The 18,374-nt window shown below is 32.8% G+C and overlaps 1 protein-coding gene across 2 annotated transcripts in view; it reads left to right on the forward strand.

The window, feature by feature from the left end:
• HUWE1 (HECT, UBA and WWE domain containing E3 ubiquitin protein ligase 1) overlaps positions 1 to 18,374 on the forward strand; it is a 595,188-nt gene that overhangs the window by 518,476 nt on the left and 58,338 nt on the right. For both annotated transcript variants that reach the window (XM_085806998.1, XM_085806999.1), the window contains 2 exons: positions 4,599 to 4,792; positions 11,973 to 12,086. In XM_085806998.1, the coding sequence (XP_085663124.1) occupies positions 4,599 to 4,792; positions 11,973 to 12,086 (308 nt within the window). The remainder of the gene's footprint in view (positions 1 to 4,598; positions 4,793 to 11,972; positions 12,087 to 18,374) is intronic.

Genomic DNA, 18,374 nt, shown 5'->3' on the forward strand with positions numbered 1-18,374 from the left:
AATCCCTGTAGGTTTTCTTGTGTGTATTGCATGCACCTTCCATTTAAATTTTGTTTCATAATTTAGTATTAATTGCTGTGCTACATTATTTAGTAATTTTCAGAATTTATGTCTATATCCTTTCATAATCTGGTAAAAATTACTTTGGGTCCTTAAAATCCCTGTAGGTTTTCTTGTGTGTATTGCATACACCTTCCATTTAAATTTTGATTCATAATTTAGTATTAATTACTGTGCTACATTATTTAGTAATTTTCAGAATTTATGTCTATATCCGTTCATAAATCATCATTTTAGATAACTGAATAATCTGGAAATACAATCTAACACTTACTGTTTTTTGTTACTCGTGGGATAGCTATAAAACATTTTAAAGTTGCTAATTCATTATTTTTATTAAACATAGGTGCCAACTGTCTCCTGGTTGTACTGGGAGTTTCCCATTTTTTCATCATGTCTCGTGGTAGATCACAGTCTCAATTTTTTAATTTTTACTCTTTGCTAAGCCCTGCCCAGTGTATTGAGCCCATTTAGAAAGCCTGAGAACGACTGTTGCTCAGAACTAAACTAAGATGATTTTATATAAGCATATAACAGGTCTTTGATTTTTGCAGTATAATTTGCAGAAGTGTTATGCAGCAACTATAAACACACTGCAAATAATGTCACATACAGCTGCCAATGCCAGAATTTTCCAAGAACCATACACTTACAATGGAGCGATTCCCAGTGTTCCAACACACAGTAGAGCATTTCTCTTAAAGAACCAGGTAGCTGTGATTATTTACGGTAGCGCTCTCTTCCCTCTCCTAATGAAAGTCACAGAGCAAACAATTTGCTGTGTGTCTACCCCTAAGTGAAGATATTACTTCCTTATTATAAAAACTTTATTCTAACATTCTAACTGGGGAATTACATTGTATCACAGCAGAAGACTGTAATGCCACCAGTCAACAATGGCGAGCTGACTTGGAGAGCCGAAGAGGAGTTGTGGTTCTAGAATTCTTGTACAGTGAGCATTTCATTGTCATCGACGCCCAAGACTCACCACCTACTTTTGAAACATATAGAGCTTGAGGGTGGCCAGATATGATGACATCTATTCTCAATACATCTCTGTACATACAGTATTTCACAGTGAGTGACCTGCTGTCATTTAGCAATCACAAAATTATATCTTACAGGCTGGATACTCCTATAGAATATATATAATAAAGATAAGATTCAAGACTGCATTTGGAGGACATTCTATTTTATGGAAACATATTCGAATGCATGTAGAGAAACTTATCAAGGATTTTAACAACTGCCAGGACAGAAACTCCTTACATAAGCTCTACAACTTACTGATTACAAAAATTATGCAGGTTACCCACAAAGCATATCGTTTGAAATTGTTCACAGCAACACATTCAATCTCCTGGTGGAGAGAAGCAGAGCGTAGTTTGAAGAAGAGCACAGTGCTTGGTGGATCCAAATCTATGGCAACTCAAAATGATAACATACAAAAAAGCCAGAGAATATGAAGGAAATATTAAAGAGGCCAAATTAATGTTATGGAAAACCTACTGTAGTAATGTCACAGAAGCCTTCGGACCGGTCCAAAAGAAAGCATCTTTTTCGTCCTAAGCACAAGGTTTTTCGTCCTATGACCCTTACACCTGTGGTGAATAGAACTGCCTCATCCAACACTGAAGTGATCAGTGAGATAATAAATGCAGTTTTCCCTGATGATGATCAAGAGTTTCACTTAAGAAAAGCAACAGGAGGCGAGAGATTCCTACATTATAAAATTTCGCCAAGTTACCTGAAGAGATTAATTGCCTCCTATGTAAACAGAAATGGATAATATACGTACCCTGGCACGTAAACATGCTCCACGCCCAAATGGTACTGATAATATTATCATTAGAGAAATTCACTGTTAATTCCCAAAGTCATTTCAGCTTGTTGGAAACATCAGCATTTTCCAAAAAAGATGAAGTTGGGAGAGGTGGCATTACTTCTAAAATCTGGAAAAACTGGCAGTTCCTTCTTCTTGCAGTCCAGTCTTTACTAAGGAAAACGTTTCCCTGCAGTAAATTATATTTATTGGATTAATGAAAGTGCAAATTCCATCTCCCACCCCTCATGATTTTCAGCATAGTTTTCCTTCATAAATTTTGATATGAATTGGTCTTAATCTCCTATTGGCATTTGTAGGACTTTTTATGAAATCTTATGTGTAATCAATAAATATTTGTATTTTTGTTTCAGATCATTGTGATACATTATGAAGTTTATTTACACAATAGTATATGCATTTATAATCAGTTTCATTTTGACTGTATTTTTAAAGTGCCCTGATAAAGGATCTATTCTTTGCTACTTAAGATTTTTCTCAATATAAAAATTATGAAAATTACAAGATTAGCCAAAGAACATAAAATTTAGATATTTAATTAAATATTAATATATTTTACTTCCTTCATATAGTAAATAGTGCAATAACAATAATAAAATTAATTTTTGTTGGTTTGAAGTTCTTAGACATATAGATTTTTGACTTATTTGCTGAACTAGTTATGATAATTCATCTGAGATTCAGTTCCTTGTAAACATGGTAGCTATTTAGTTTACATAGATCTCTTTGCTGTAACCCAACCAGTATATTGATTTGCATTGCTGACTGCCGTGCTGAAGGGCCCAGGTTCAAATCCCGGAGAAAGCATGGATGTTTGTAAATGTATAGTGTCCATGGAGCATGATTCTGAGTATACAGGGACCTGAAACTCCTCTCAAGAGGTTGTGGTAAGGAAAGAGGGGCTAGAGACCCTCGGACCCATCCCTTGTAGTGGAGCTGAGCTAAGTTGCACTGTCACTTGTAAGGTTGCTCAAGTCTGTTTGCCAATGACAGGCGTAATTTTGCACTTCTTGCCATGAGGAACTTCATGGGCTTGGGCTGACTATAGGTTAGACAAGTGTACATTAGATCACTTTGCTAAATGTGAATGTGAGCTTTCCTTAGAATATTCTCCTGGAAGGCATCATTTTTAAGGCATTCGACCCTCATATATGTTACTATCACTGATTGGTGAACAGATTTGTATGCTCTTCATGCACTTGGTTCTAATAATATTTTTGTATTGATTTTCCTTCTGAATACATAATGACATTTCTTACTATTGATAGCATGAAAATTGTGCCAATATTTTGTGCGTAGTATGGATTGTAAAGCTTTTAAACTCATAGTTTATTATATTGGGCTTCAGAGCTGATGGCTACTTAGATTAATAGCCATTAGCCTGTTAGCTAAATTTGCTAAATTTGCTCGTGCCTGTTAGCTAAATTTAATAGCCATTGTGCTTCCTTGGAGTTGCTGTCAAATGGTCTTTTAAGCAATTAGTATAGAGTTTTGGTTAACAGGGTGTGTTCGTTTGGTAAATTCTTTTATTATTATGCTTATGTGTTACTAAGTCATTAATAGAACTTAAACTAGATGCATGCAAAAATGTGGCCTCACTAGTTGCTGAATGGTTGCTGGCAGTTTGAGCAGAATTCGAACTCATGTTAACTGACTGGCTGTATTTTATGGCTTTCTGCATATGTAACATGAGTATAAGCCTAGTGTCTCTGAGAAAGTCCTCTGCAGTGACATTCCTTTCCTTGGGCAGATGGCTCTGTGTGCTTTGTCATATTAAAATAAATTAATATTCATAAATGCTTCACAGTCTTTTAATGTGTGCTTTGTTATTGAATTGTTTCCAGTCCCATAAATGTGAGACAAATTAAGTGGTAATATTTTCATGAAATTTCCTAACTGTACCTTGTTTATTTCCATGGTGTCTTTTGTCCATATGTGTGCTATACGAATCATTATCTGCTGTGATGTGAACGTATAAAAGTACAAGATAGCCCTTAAGTCTCTACCTGTTCATATTCCATGTTGGTAGATCATTATTGAATTTTCCTTGAAATTTTCTGTTCAGTGTGACTATTGTGTCTCTCATATTCTTGTATGCATACATGTCACACTACGTACCGAAGTCGTAAAAATACTTAAAAAGACCTGTATGAAAAAGACATAAAATTTCCACTATGTACATGTGTACCTGAAAAACAAAACATAAGAATGATGTTGGTTTAGTTTGATTGTGGCAAAGCATGCTAGGGCTGTGTGCCTAAGAGGAGGGATGCCTTTGGGTCTAAACAAAACTGGCTGCTATACATGTTGCTCATGGAGAACACAATGAAAATGCCTATGCAGCAAGCTCTTTCACCTGTAATCAAACCCAGGTGTAACTACTAGTGTTAAGTGACTTTACCACACCACGTAAATAAAAAATCCTGCTCTTTTGAGAAAATGTCTCGCAAACGTGGCACCGCATAATATTATAAATGATCGTGTGCAACAGTACTCAGATACATAAGAACTATTAATTGGTTTTATAAACAAATAATCATATCTAAATATATATGTACATATCATTGTATGTTAAGTAGCCAGATATGCATAAAAAGTTGTCTACCGAAGTTTATTATAAAAAATTTTTTTTCAATTTTCCAGGATAGTTTTTGCATGTTAAACTTATTTTTTGTGTATTTTCTCATTTCCACAGATTTACTAATTCTTCTGTTGTGATTAATGCACCTTCTAAATTGAAAGGAAGATGTGGCAGAGAACTGCAGTTGGCATCGATGTCTGCACTCACTAGCAAAGCATCAAGTCAAGCTTTCTTCTTACGCATTTTAAAAGTCATTATTCAACTTACAGAATCAACTCAACTTTCAGGGAAAAATAAATCTCTCTTAGGTGGGACTTCTTAAGAGCTTTTCAAGTGCTTTATTTTTTCTATTGTTTACCAGTTTTCTTATTTTCAGAATGTGTCCACCTCGTTATATTTACTTTATACTGGTGTTTAATTTCTTGTCACATGAATAAGATGCTCAAACTTGATTCTGTTAAATTGTCTTTTATTAGTTAAGAACTTAAATACAATTATTTTAATTAAGATAAATATTAAGTCAATAGTTAGTATTTCTAGTGTTAGTTTATTAGACGAACAAGAGAGAATTCTGAAGTATTTTAACTTTTCAAAACCCTCGATTCTAGAGATCATGGCTCCTATCGAAAAAACTTTCAAATTCAGCAAAGTTTCAGATATACAGAAAGAAATTATTAGGCATCTTACCGCTCATAATGTGAAGTTCAACAATCAGCCTTTGAAACTAAATCTAAACGTGAGAAAAAGAGCTACAATGAACGAAATTGGGTCTGACTCAGACATTATCATTTCAAAGACTGACAGAGGTGGCTAGATTGTCGTCATGGACAAGAATACTTACATCGATGGTGTCACTAAACTCTTAAATGAAGGACCATATAATCCGATCACTAAAGATGCTTCACCTTCGGACCTCCCAAAAACTGTGATCAAATCTTCACAAACTCTTTGGACCAACTTAAAGCAGTCGCTTATCCCATCTGTTGTGAATTGTGCCAGATTATATGCTCTTCATAAAATTCATAAGATTGATATTCTTTCTGCCCTATTGTGTCAAAATTAGGCACTGCCTCGTGCCTGTTAGCTAAATATTTAGTTTCTAAATTTTCAACTGTATTAGGTAATAATATTTACTCCATAAAAAAATTCATTAGAGTTTGTAAAAAATACTTAAAAGTATTTCTCCTAGAAATTTACTTATGGTACTTATTACGCCAATGCTCCAGTGGAGGGTGCATTAACATGTCTAGAAACCAGACTGTGAGAATAGACCAAACTGTGTCTGTGAGAATAAAATGGATCTTAGGATGAAAAAATGTGTCAGAAACCATGATATTTAAATGTGATTTCTATGCTGAAGTCTTTGTATCATATAAATACGTGCTAGAATTTATGTAATGCTCTTACAATAATATATTTATTTTTCAGATTTATCAATTATTTCAGATTATTAGATTTTTATTCCTGTTCTGATCTTCTTTGTGCCAATTAAAATGATCTCTTTATTGTGAAGACAATGAAATGTATACCCTTGGGATTCTGTTATAAAGGCCTTTTTCATTAAGCCATCTTTGTATAGTTTACCGTGACAGTTCCTATTGTGGCTGGAAACTCCGAACTTTTCTACTTTCTATTACAACAGGCAGTTATTGCCAGATACTGATGCAACAAACAGTTCCACAGTTCTTAAATTGTTTCCATAGCATAGCGGCTGCGTGTCTTGAAATATCCATACATCTTGGTGTTTCTAAAGAACCACTGTTTCTCCATTTCACATTTTTCCAAATGGTACTTTAGAGTTATGGCAAACCATTTTGAATCCTTACATACTGAAATGAAATACTGTATTGCAGAAATTAACTCGGATATTCACTGTCTAAAATGCTCGATTTACTGTTAAATGACAGGTGGAAATGTGTTGCATCGACTGAAAATTTTGTGGAATATCATTGTTTTTGAATATGTAAAGATAAATTTGGAGATGAGTGTAGATTGAATTTGTAGTTATTTTAAACTTTTTTGAAATGTAGAAAGAATTTTTTGTGCACAAAACTGACATTATTCTCTCTTTAAACAACAAGGATATTTTGCCCTAAATAAATATTATTTTGAGGAAGAGAAGTATGGCCTTATTTAAGAGGTTATGCAGCTCTAAAAAATTGAATCTCTACCAGTGCATAGAGCACTCTCTTTACAGGCTTTGAAGATCTCTTTATTAGAATTTACGTAATGGAACAGGGCTTAACCCTGTGAGCGTTATGGCCGGCTTTATCCGGTCATGAGATTTTTTGTCATTTGTTATATATTAGCTTATAATTTGATATTTTGCTTTCTTACTTTCTTTAATAATATAAATATCATCTTAATAAATGTAAGTTTATGAAGATAGAGCCTAAAGTAAGTAAATATAACAAATTTAGCTAATAAAGTGTCTTGGAATGCAGGTCTTCATGACAGGTAAAAAAACCCATGCCTCTCGGAGGGTTAAAAGAGAAGATTTAGTTCATAGGGCTTATTGCTGCCCAGATAGTTTAGTGGTTAGGAGACCCGACTGTAACACCGAAGGGTCCATGTTCAAAACATGGAGAAGGCATGGATGTAAATTATAGGAGTCCTCTGATAGGAGGTAATAATGGCTGCCTGTTAGGTACCTGAAGAATAATGTGGCCATCACTTTCGGCCTTAGGTGTGGTTGATGCTAGAAAGGCAAGTGCCTGCAGTAAAAAAAAATTTCGAGGGCTTTTCTCCCTAATACAGGAAGTGAGAAGTGATGATGTAGTTATGGTGATACTGACTACAGTCAGTTCACAACAAAGAGAGCCAATTCACAATAAAGAAATTAGCTTTTTAAATTTGCATAACGAATCTTAAAGTTAACTATTCATGGCAAAATAGTTGTAATTTGGAAGAGGCTGTGTTACTTTTGTATACATTTTATGTTAAAATGCTTGAAAAGTTAATACTGCTTATTCATTAATTTAAAAATAGGTAAAACACTCTATGCTTTTACACAAAATTTTGTTTTCTTAAAAGTTGCAATTTCTCCCTTTTTCATTTGCATATTAAGTATGAAATTTCTACTGCTATTTAAGTTAACTATAACAACAGCATTTGGAAATTAGGCAAAAAAAACAACCTTAGTTTGTAGTTTGAACATATAGTGTAGTTTTGAATATATATGGCAGTCCTTTTTTCCTGCTGTTAAAGAAGAGAAACTTAAGTTCAGTTGGCCTTGAAATTGGTAGTTTTATTCAAAATTTAATCCAATGTCCTTTTTGGGCCTAGTTATAAATCTTACATTGGCATGTTTCTCTTGATTCGATATAATAAGATATTTTTATCTAATTTTGTAATTTTAATTCACATCTATATCACATACATTACATTTAAATAAATACAATATACAAGATTGTTATCTTTAGTTTGACAAGCAGCTTTACTCACAATCTAAGAATTATTTAATATTCCAAAAGAGAGGGTTGAAGAGGAAGGCCTTTTTTATGTGAAATTACTTGGATGGTTTATACGGTAATAAATCATTTAAAATGCTTAGCCAGCTTTGGTTTTTAAGTTTTGCTGTTTAAAAATTTTGTGTTTTGATGCAAAATTTTTTCTAGATGTTGCTGAGCAGACATTCTAAATTTTTTCATTTTTTAGTGTTTCAATATAATTTTATATTATTATTTTTCCTTCAAATTATCAGTGAATTCTTGCTTATCTTTACAATTTGTGTATTCAAGGATATTTTCATTGTCATTTGTGATTTCTGTTTTAAAATCAGTCATATCTAGTTTCTTAACATCATTTTCATAACCAGCCTCAACATGATTTTTTTTTTTTTTTTTTTTTTTTTTTTTTTTTTTTTTTTCAGATTTTAGTCTTGTACCCTCTAAAAAGCACTCTGCTTATTATTCTTTTCTTTCCCCACTGTCTTCTTGGTGTTCTTTTTTTTTTCTACTGTTTATAGTAATTTACTTTGCTCACTGCATTGGATTTTAAGTTTCTTTTGCAGCAATTTTGCATTTTTGTAATCAGTGTATAGAAAATGTTTTCATTACAAATTGTATGTTCTTTGATGTATCCATTCTTTCATTAGAAACAGAATTTCCTTAAGTGACAAAAAAGGTGATTGATGTCTATAAAAAATTTGTATCAGAAATTCCAAAATTTAACCTTTAAAATAACAAAACTTAAGAAACAAAGCTAGCTGAGCATTTTAAATAATTTATAATCTTAGAAAACATCAGTAATTTTGCAAAAAAAAAAAAAAAAAAAAAAAAAAAGAGCAAAGCCCTTCTTTGAAAAATTAAATAATTCTCTTTTGGTACTGTGAGTAAAGCTGTTTTGTCAAATTTACGTCAATGATCTTGGATATTGTATTTATTTAAATGTAATTTATGTGATGTAGATGTGAGTATAAGTTGGAAAGTTATTTAAAAAATATCTGTTATTATCTGGAAGAGGAATTACGCCAGTGTTAAATTTGTAATGAGGGCCCAAAAAGCAACTTTAAATTAGGTTAAATTTTGTATGAAATTATCAATTTCAAGGACAATCAGACATAAGTTTTTGAACAGCAGGGAAAATACGAGGGCCATCCAGGAAGTAGATTACGTTTCCGTCTGTGTCCGCTAGGGGCGGGGCTAGCGCGGCCATCTTGGGGTCAGAGCGTTGCGCAGCTCAGTCTGCATCTAGCCGTGCTAGTGAGAGGTTCGTGCTGTGCTCCGTTCAGATACTGTGACGGTTTGAAATGTCTGCGTTAATTGAAAATCCCGCGAGCTGCGAGGTCCGCTCAGTAATAAGGTTTCTGACTGCAAAAAACTGTAAACCGATAGAAATCTATCGGCAGCTTCGTGAAGTGTATGGGGACAACATTATCACTGAAGGTGGAGTGCGTCATAAGATTTCAAAATGGCCGAACCAATGTTCACGACGAAGATCGAAGTGGGAGACCCAGCATAGTGACCGCCGAACTTCTCGAAAAAGTCGATGCTAAAGTCCGTGAAAATCGAAATTTCACAATAACGGAACTTTCTTTGAGTTTTCCACAAATTTCGCGAAGTTTGTTGCACGAAATCATCAGCGAAAAGCTTGGTTACCACAAGTTTTGTGCAAGATGGAAGGCAAGAAGAGGTAACGAAGTGGTTGAAGGCGCAGGCGGCCGAATTTTTCGACGAAGGAATTTCCAAGCTCGTACATCGCTACGATAAATGCCTTAATTTGTATGGTGACTATGTAGAAAAGTAGTATTTGAGTGTGGCTTTCATCTGTATATAATAAAATTTGTTTCCTATACTTTGTTTATTTTTTTATTCCAAAACGTAATCTACTTTCTGAATAGCCCTCGTAAATTGACATACATGCTCAAAACTTTACCAGCGGAAGGTTACTTCTAGGACTAGGAACACGGAAATACAGTATTCCTTTTTTATTTCCATGAACATTGTGGCACTTTGCTACAGCATAAAAAGACTTACATACACAATACTTTACAGCACAGAATTTAAAAGGGAAACTGACTAAAACTATAGATTAAAACTTTTCTAAATATTTATATTACTAGAAATCTAATATGTATGATTAAGTTAGGATGTCTGAATCACTAGAGTATCACTTCGCAGCAGAATTGAACTACTTTAAGCATACAAAATGAGAGCTGGTGCACCATAGTGATGTCCGACTACTTCGTGTTACATCCCTCTACAAAGATTGCATCAGTGCAAGGTGACTCAAAGGATTGACCTAGCCCATCTCCTTAATCATGGTAACAGAAAGTGATCCCCCTTTCCTAATCATGATTGTTGACTAAATGATCTGTGACTGAAATTAACATGGAATAATTAAATTCTCTCTGTTTCAGAGTTTTTGCTGTATTTAAATGTTTTTGAAAAAGAAAAGTGATTTGGTCTACAGGAAATTAAAAAGTTGCTGAAAATGAATTATGTGTAATTTATTTTGATCATATGATAGAATAATTTTAAGGTATGCTAATTATTACTGTAGTAATTATTTACTTTCAAATATTTAGAATTTTAGATACTAGATGACTTAAAAAAGGATATTTGCAATTTAAAGTAAGAATTATCTACAGCTGCAATAAGCAGTTTGATTTTGACTAGTATTATACTGAATGATGTTAAAAACTAGATTTTAGTATTTAAAGCTTTTGAGTGAAAATTTTGAATTAATATTTCCCAAGTGTTTATCACATAGAACAAAAGGGATAATTTGAATTTTAGAGTACTTTAAGAATCATGAAACAAAATATTTAAGATTCCATTCAGCTTAAGATTGTAAATGATGTTCTGTGTATTGGCATTAAACTTGGGTATAGTTCAGAGAACAGTTTCCAGTGATTTAATGTCAATAAACTTAAATGAATATAACCAAATGCAAAGTGGAGAAAAATGCCTTTCCTCTTCCAAGGATGGAACAGGAAATGTTCCACGGAAGTGGATAGACCTGTCACATAGCGTCTTAAAATAGTTCTCAACCTTTTGACTATAGTGAACCATCTAACCAAAAATTGAAAAACTTTAGTACCGCACTACATTTTACAATGATTATTTTTCAACTTCTCAATAGAAACATATAAAAAATATATATATTGCCATTTGCACAACCTGTTGGCATATTTGTATTAAATATGCACACATAGAAAACATTAGATCAAAATTTAGTTACCATTTTAATTATCAAAGTTTAACTTATAATATTTAATTCTAAAATTTATTATGAAATTTGGGCCTTTTTTTAAGAGAGATCAATTTCTTTATGTCTGGTCATATTTACTTAGCTTTAACAGTAAACTAGGATCCACTTTTAATTTTGTTCTTCATTCCCCCCCCCAAATATAACATGGAAGAAAATCCTTGTTCACACAAATAGAATGTACAAAAAGGGAATAAAAATTGAATAGCTTTATTTGAAATGCCTTTAAATTCTTTTTCTCAGTTCAGCCAAAAGTTAATGTGTTATTTTTGAAATCTTCAGTTAGAGTTCCATCACAAAAAATTTCTATCAATTATTATTTTTCTTCACAAGATTTGTGAATTTAATTGTTAAAAATACTTTCTCACTTACTTTGTATCTTTGTGTACCACCTATTTTTCTCCTGCATACCACCAGTTGAGAATCGCTGGTATAGACCTTTTCGTAAAATTAACTGCTGACTAGGGTTAAATTTTACATAATTTTTAATTGGTCTACTTGTCTTACATATAGCTTGTTTTCTGCATTGAGAGGATATTGTTGATTTAACAGTTATTTGAGTAATAATTATTTATTGCCGTAAAATTGGGTTTTAAATATTGATTCACATGTTTATAGTTTAAATATTTGTGGGAATAATAAGCTTTCCCCCCCTTTCTATGGTTTGAAAGTATGCTATTAAAGCAAACTGCTTTGGAAGTACATGTAAACATTTAGTCATGGGCTTTTTCTCAAATTAGCTTATGTGTTTAATTGTATGTATTATTATTTTAATAGGGTCGGATGCAGATGAAAGTAATAGTGATGAATCATTAATTCCTGGAACAAGTGCTGGACGCACTTATGACTTGCGGAGGCCTAATTCTAATTTGTGGAGTGATGGTACAAATGGCAAGTTATTTCACATTTTTTAACTTCATCATGCCCCCCCCCTTTTTTTGGTAACATTGTAACTTGAGACTTATTTATCATGTATGGATTCCATATTTATCAATTTCTTAAATATTGGATGCTGTTTTATTTACTAGTGTTTTTTTTGTCATTTATTTAGCATATTATCCTTTTACTTCAGCTCTTGGTAAATAATTTTTGCAGCTTTTTAATGATATGCAAACTTGTTTTAAAACGGGTTACATTTCCATCAGTATTAGTGTGATTGCTGTGCCATTTGCTTCAAGCAGCACTTACATGTTTATTACCTCTGCTGTTCATGTTAAGTTTAATTTAAAAAAATGCGTTTTCCTGCAGATAAAGGGAAGATTGGTTAGGTTCATAAAGGTGTTAGTCATAGGGATATTTGCATGTGTTATGCAGGAGGCTGTTATTTTATTTTAAAGAGGCTGTTATTAAAGAGACTTTGAAATAAGCATTCTTCTTTACCGGGATCTGTTGTACTAGCAGTGATTTAAAAGACTGAAATGCTGCTGATCATGCGCTTACACACTGAGCTAGAGTTGAAGCTTACCACCTTATTACTAGATAGACAGATAACTCCCAAGTCAAACAACAAAAATCAGCGTTAATTTTCAAAATTTTCACAGGACTAGTTTTGATGGTTTTACCGAACCACCATCCTCAGCTGCAAAACCGCAAATGAACAAGATAGGAAATAATGATTAGATAAGATAAGAAAACCTGGGCAAGATACGCTGATTTTTGTTGTTTGACTTGTGAATTAGTACTTATTCGGCATGTGTTTGTGTCTTAATAGATAGACAGATATTACTGCTTCCGTGGAAAAAGCGAACTTCTTGAGCCAAATTTCTTTAGAGCAGAACTCTAGGACATTTTGCAAACTGTTGTGTGGGAACTAAAATAAACTAGTTCCTTTTTCTTTTTGAAAAAATATTTTCCAAAAATAAGGGATTGCTATAGATTATTAGCAACTAAACATTTTTTGCAAATTATGAAGAGGCCTTAGAAATACATGATAAAAATTGCCCAAGCAGGTGCTAAATGACATCATATAGTTATGTGTTGACATAAATTATTAAAAGTATTAAAAAACAATAAAATTCTAAGATAAATTGCTTATACGAGATTCACATGTGATAAGCGTAGGTGATTTTAGATCAGTAGCATTTAAAATATTTTATGCTGTTGTAAGTTAAATCAGTTTTGTAGCTGAAATCAAAGTTTTTGTGTAATGTATGCTCTTTAGAATGTCATGTATGTGTAGAATTTCAGTTGTGATTTCCATTTATCAGATGAAGTGCAAATAAGTGTTAGTAGTATCCTTTTCATTTAGTGCTCCGAATTGCAGTTTTTTAAAGCATGCTGCCACTAACTTCAATATCTTTTAAAATTTAGTGCTGCAATGATTAAGCCTATAAATATTATTAATTTTGTGAACATTATCAATTTTGATTTTATCTGTGCATCTTCCAGTTTTAGTTTATGTACTATTCTATGGTTCTTTTTCCAGATATTTTTATGACTTTGTAACATAAAAGCAAACAATTTAAATTATATTTTCATGAAAAATTTATTATCATGGCGATTCCACCATGGTTTGAATCCTGCAAATGGGCTGGCTGCATGGACGTTTTCATAGTTTTTCCTCATGTGTAAGGTATATATGAGACAGTTTCTTTTGGAAAGTCCTCCACAGAGGCATCACTCTCTTAGGCATATAGCCCTTGAGGCTTTGCTGTAATCTTATTAACCTTTAAGAGACTGAGCAGTTTGGAAAGGCTTCACTTAAAAAGACAGGAAATCCATATGGATTTCCACCCCCTTTAGCCGCCATTGTAAAGGGAACCTACTACTCTTTTGAAACCTTTCCTTTGGGTCACCTTTGTTAATTTTCAGATAAGAGATTAGGGAATAATATAAAGAAATTTGTACTCTTTTCTGTTGTTTCTTTTCCCTAAACTAGCAAACACATTGTGAGATTTCGTAGCTAAATAATTGTATGTTTAACTTTTGACATTGCGTCATGACGAAAATACGCCTTAGCAGCAAATACCTCCTATGCATGCCTAAAATCAGTACATAGTCTAATCAGTTTTTGTTTTCAAACTGAATTAACAGTTTTAATTTATTCTCGAAAATGATGTTTAACTATTTGTTTGTAGTATAAACCGGCAGTTCTCTTTCATTTGTTTCGAAGCATTGTGTAACAGCTTATATTTATATACAGTTAAAAGTCATTAATCCGGACTCGTCGGGACTTCAGCGATTCCGGATTATCGCTTTTTCCGGATTATAGATCATCAGTTTATATCTGGTGAGATGGCATGCAGAAATTACAAAATTAAAAATATGAAACCGAAATTTATGAAATAAAGAACAATTATGATCTAAAGGGTATGGAAATTTACAAAAAAAAAAGCTTACTATTTATTTGTTTACTTTATTAAACATTTCTTTCAATGCGTGCATGCGTAAAGCATACATTACGCATAGTCAAAATTAGAAAATTGCAACCAGAAAACTATTTGATGTGTACTCGTGATATTTATAATGACGAGGAATTTGATTTAAATCATATCAAAGCCGGAACACATCAAGATGAAATACTACATTTAGTAAAGAATTATAAGCTGAATAAAATAAAAACATCTGCCCTGAAGATAAGGATAGTGCTGACAGATCAACTTCCAGTTCATTGCGCGGTGCGATGTCCGACCCCCCCCCCCCCCCAGAGCAGCGTGAAATTGATAAACAGATTTCGGAATGGTTAAGAAACAAAGGATATGCCTTTATCCATTTTCCAATGGACTTCGAAACATACTTTCGCTTTGTAGATCCTTTACATATTAGTAAATATATATTGGAAATTCTATTTGACATAATCGAAAATTAAAGCTTACTTTCATAAAATTACTCTAACAGTCTGCAAAAAATAATAAGCCGGATCCAATTTGAAGATTAAGGAACAACGCAATCTGCAACATTAACTGAATTAGATAATTTTAGCTTAGCTTATACCTTCCGTTATACATTAAATGCGTATGCGTAAATGTATTATGCGCATGCGCACACGCATATTCGCAGCCGTAAAGGTCTTACGCGCACGCGTAAACACGCCACATGCGCAGAAAGTTTGTAGCTTTGAGGTCTGGATTATGGGTGTCCGAATTAACGACTTTTGACTGTATTAAACAAATCCCATTGTATTTTTGTTATATTAGTTTCATTTACCTCTTTCATTAGTATTCTTATTCCGTTTTGTTTTTTGTAATTTATTGATTTTCACCCGCATTGTATCATAAGTATTCTGATAAAAGCTTTGTTCCCCCTTTAACGTGGTTTTTTTTTTTTTTTTTTTTTTTAAATATTCTCCTTTACTATAAAAACAAATTTTATTGAAGATATTGTCATTGCATTGCATTTTGCATGTTTCAAACAGCACTATTAAATACAAAAAATTATAATAAAAGGGGGAAATATAAAGGAAAAAAAAATTTAATGTCAAAAAAATTGTTAAAATTAATACTAATGTAAAATTTCAAGTGGATTTATAAACTTTACAGACCTATCAGAGGTCAAGCGGTAAATTCGATGAACACTGAAAGTTAGGTTTGGTTCACATTTCGGTGAACTAGGTGGCTGCATGTGGAATCGTGTAACATGAGTACCAACCAATTTCCTTTAAGTCTTTCAGGAAACCCTTTCTCTCTTGGGCAGATAGCCCGTTGTGCCTTGGTCATAATCCAAATAGTCCCACTTTAAATGATATATGCAAATAAAGACTGGAAGTGGTGTAAACAGAAAATAATCTTTCCAAAATATTGATGATGTTATGCAGGTCACTTCTGCAGAAATTTATCTCGTATTTTCATTATGCACAAGAAAGTGAGGAATACTGAAATTACAATCATTATTAAAATAGCATTTCTCATTATTTCTTTATCATAGTGATGACAATTGCATTTTTAATTGAAAAAATGCTTGTGTCAAAAATTAATTCAGTCTCTCAGTAAAATATTAGACACTACACCGAAAGGGAGGGATGCTTCATGGAAGATGTTTTAAAGGGAACTGTCTGGTATGCACGTTACATAAGAAGAAAACCTCAAAAACGCCTATGTAAAGAGCCCTTTTAGCAGGATCGAATCCCGGAATAAACTACTAGTGTTCGGCGGCTTTTATTGCTCGGCTGCTGATGGACCTTTGTTAAAGGCTTTGTGCACGAAACTGGCCCATATATTCCTTGCACATGTGTACGTGAAGGAAATAACAGAAGCTTTATTTAGCTGAAGCAGAGAATAGAGCCTTCAAGAACCACCAGTGTATATCGACTTCACCGATATGCCATTATGTGGTATTCAATTGACCAAAAGTATGACCAGACTGTTATCAGTACGGGAATGCAGGTACAATTCTCTAATAAGAAAGAAGTTGAAACAAAAGGATACATATGTAACTGTATTTTAATTAATATTCATTTTGATTACCTCCTAAGAAACGAAGAGTAAATGCTAATTTAATGAGAGATTTTTTAAAAGTTTAATCTTAGTAAATGCTGTAAAACTGTATTTTAATACATTTTTCCACATTTTGCTTTCTTGCCACATTTTGGGTTTGCAAATAGATCAGAGTAATTACTACTGATCCCCCTTACAGAAAGTCTTGATTTAATAAGGGGAATTAATCTCTTTCCATAAAATATCCAGTAATTGGAACCATTTCGTCACTTTCATATTTTAATAAAACAATATGAAACAATATAAACAAATGCAAAAAAATATATATAAATTAATATATTACAATTTAAATCTGTCATTTTCAAGTATATGCTCGCATACCCTCATTTACATGTGTATATGTAATACACATAGGCATATTAGTATGGTTAGCCCTGAGGGACTATTGTTTTCGTTTTGCGATTTTGCGTCACTATAAACAGCGAATCACTTTTCAAGCTGTTGCCACCAAATGATAGAGTCCTGCATTATATTTGAAGAAATTAAATAATGAAAAGTCTGCATTATTTATTATGTATATTTCTCACATTGTGATAAAACGATACATAGAGCCATCGAATTTTGAATGACTTAATCCTCCTACGAATATGGGCATGTGGAAGACCAAAATTGAAATTTGGAATTTGTTTTATTATCAATTTCATATTTTGTAAAACTTTAACGAATTTTTTATTAACAAACTCAAGGATTTCAAAGCTAGCTATGGCAACATTGTACAGAAAAAAAACATTTTTATCTCCAGTGCGCAAATATTGGAAATTCTAAAGATATGATCATTTTAAAATTATTTTACGATATTGCTGTTGAACTGAATTTTATGGTTTAATTGCGAAACATATGATATTTAATAAATAAATGTAACACACTTAATGTTAAAAAAACGCCCCGTTGGTCGTAATATAAAATCTGAAACCTTTCAGAATTTTTTATTCATTTTCCTTTTTTTTTGGTGTGTGTGTGTTATTTTCAGTTTTATATATTTGATATGATAAATCCCAGGTGTAATGGTCTAGAAAGCAAGTGAATCATGTGAAAAGCAACCAAAAAACATTTAGGAAGAACAGATATCCTTTGACACAACTGAAAGATTTTGCTCTGAGATAAGATTTCACTGCTGAGAGAAACTAAAGGGAATTTACGAAATCCCACAGATGGGAGGTGCGAAGGTCACTGCATAAGTGGCCAGGGAGTTATTCGGACAGTGACTATCTCCGCACTCTGAAGGATGGGGGCAAAGAATTTCTCTGGCCGAAATTTTGGCCACAGCCATCTTTTTGAGACGCTGCAGCTCTGGCTAATTTTTTCTAAGCGTTAATTAAACCAGTGATATTAAGCATTCTGCAGATTGTAAGGTAGGTACTCAACAGTGTAAACAGGATATTGCACTATGTAAAATGCACATTACTTACAATTTTTTACAAGAAACAAGTGTAAAAGTAAAAATCATTTCTCTGTGTTGCTATTCTTGTCCTGATATTGTCAACTTTGTTACTTGTTTTCCTGTGGTATCTTGGAATTTTGTTACTTTGGGATTTTGAAGTAAGTAAGCATTGCCACTCTTCACTGTAATTTCGTGTTAACAGTAGCATTCAAACATTAAAAATTGATAGAATGTTATTAATAATAAATATGCTGCAGCTTTATAACAGATGCTGACTGTTATAATAAATAAGTCTCTTTGAAGATGATATGATAGGTTTATTGCAACAGATTAAAAAGAAATATGTAATATTCATGTGAACATGTG

Source organism: Stegodyphus dumicola, chromosome X1 (genome assembly GCF_044657685.1).
Source record: "Stegodyphus dumicola isolate Sdum_Otavi_A_Nest chromosome X1, ASM4465768v1".
In the NCBI taxonomy this organism is placed as follows: domain Eukaryota; kingdom Metazoa; phylum Arthropoda; class Arachnida; order Araneae; family Eresidae; genus Stegodyphus; species Stegodyphus dumicola.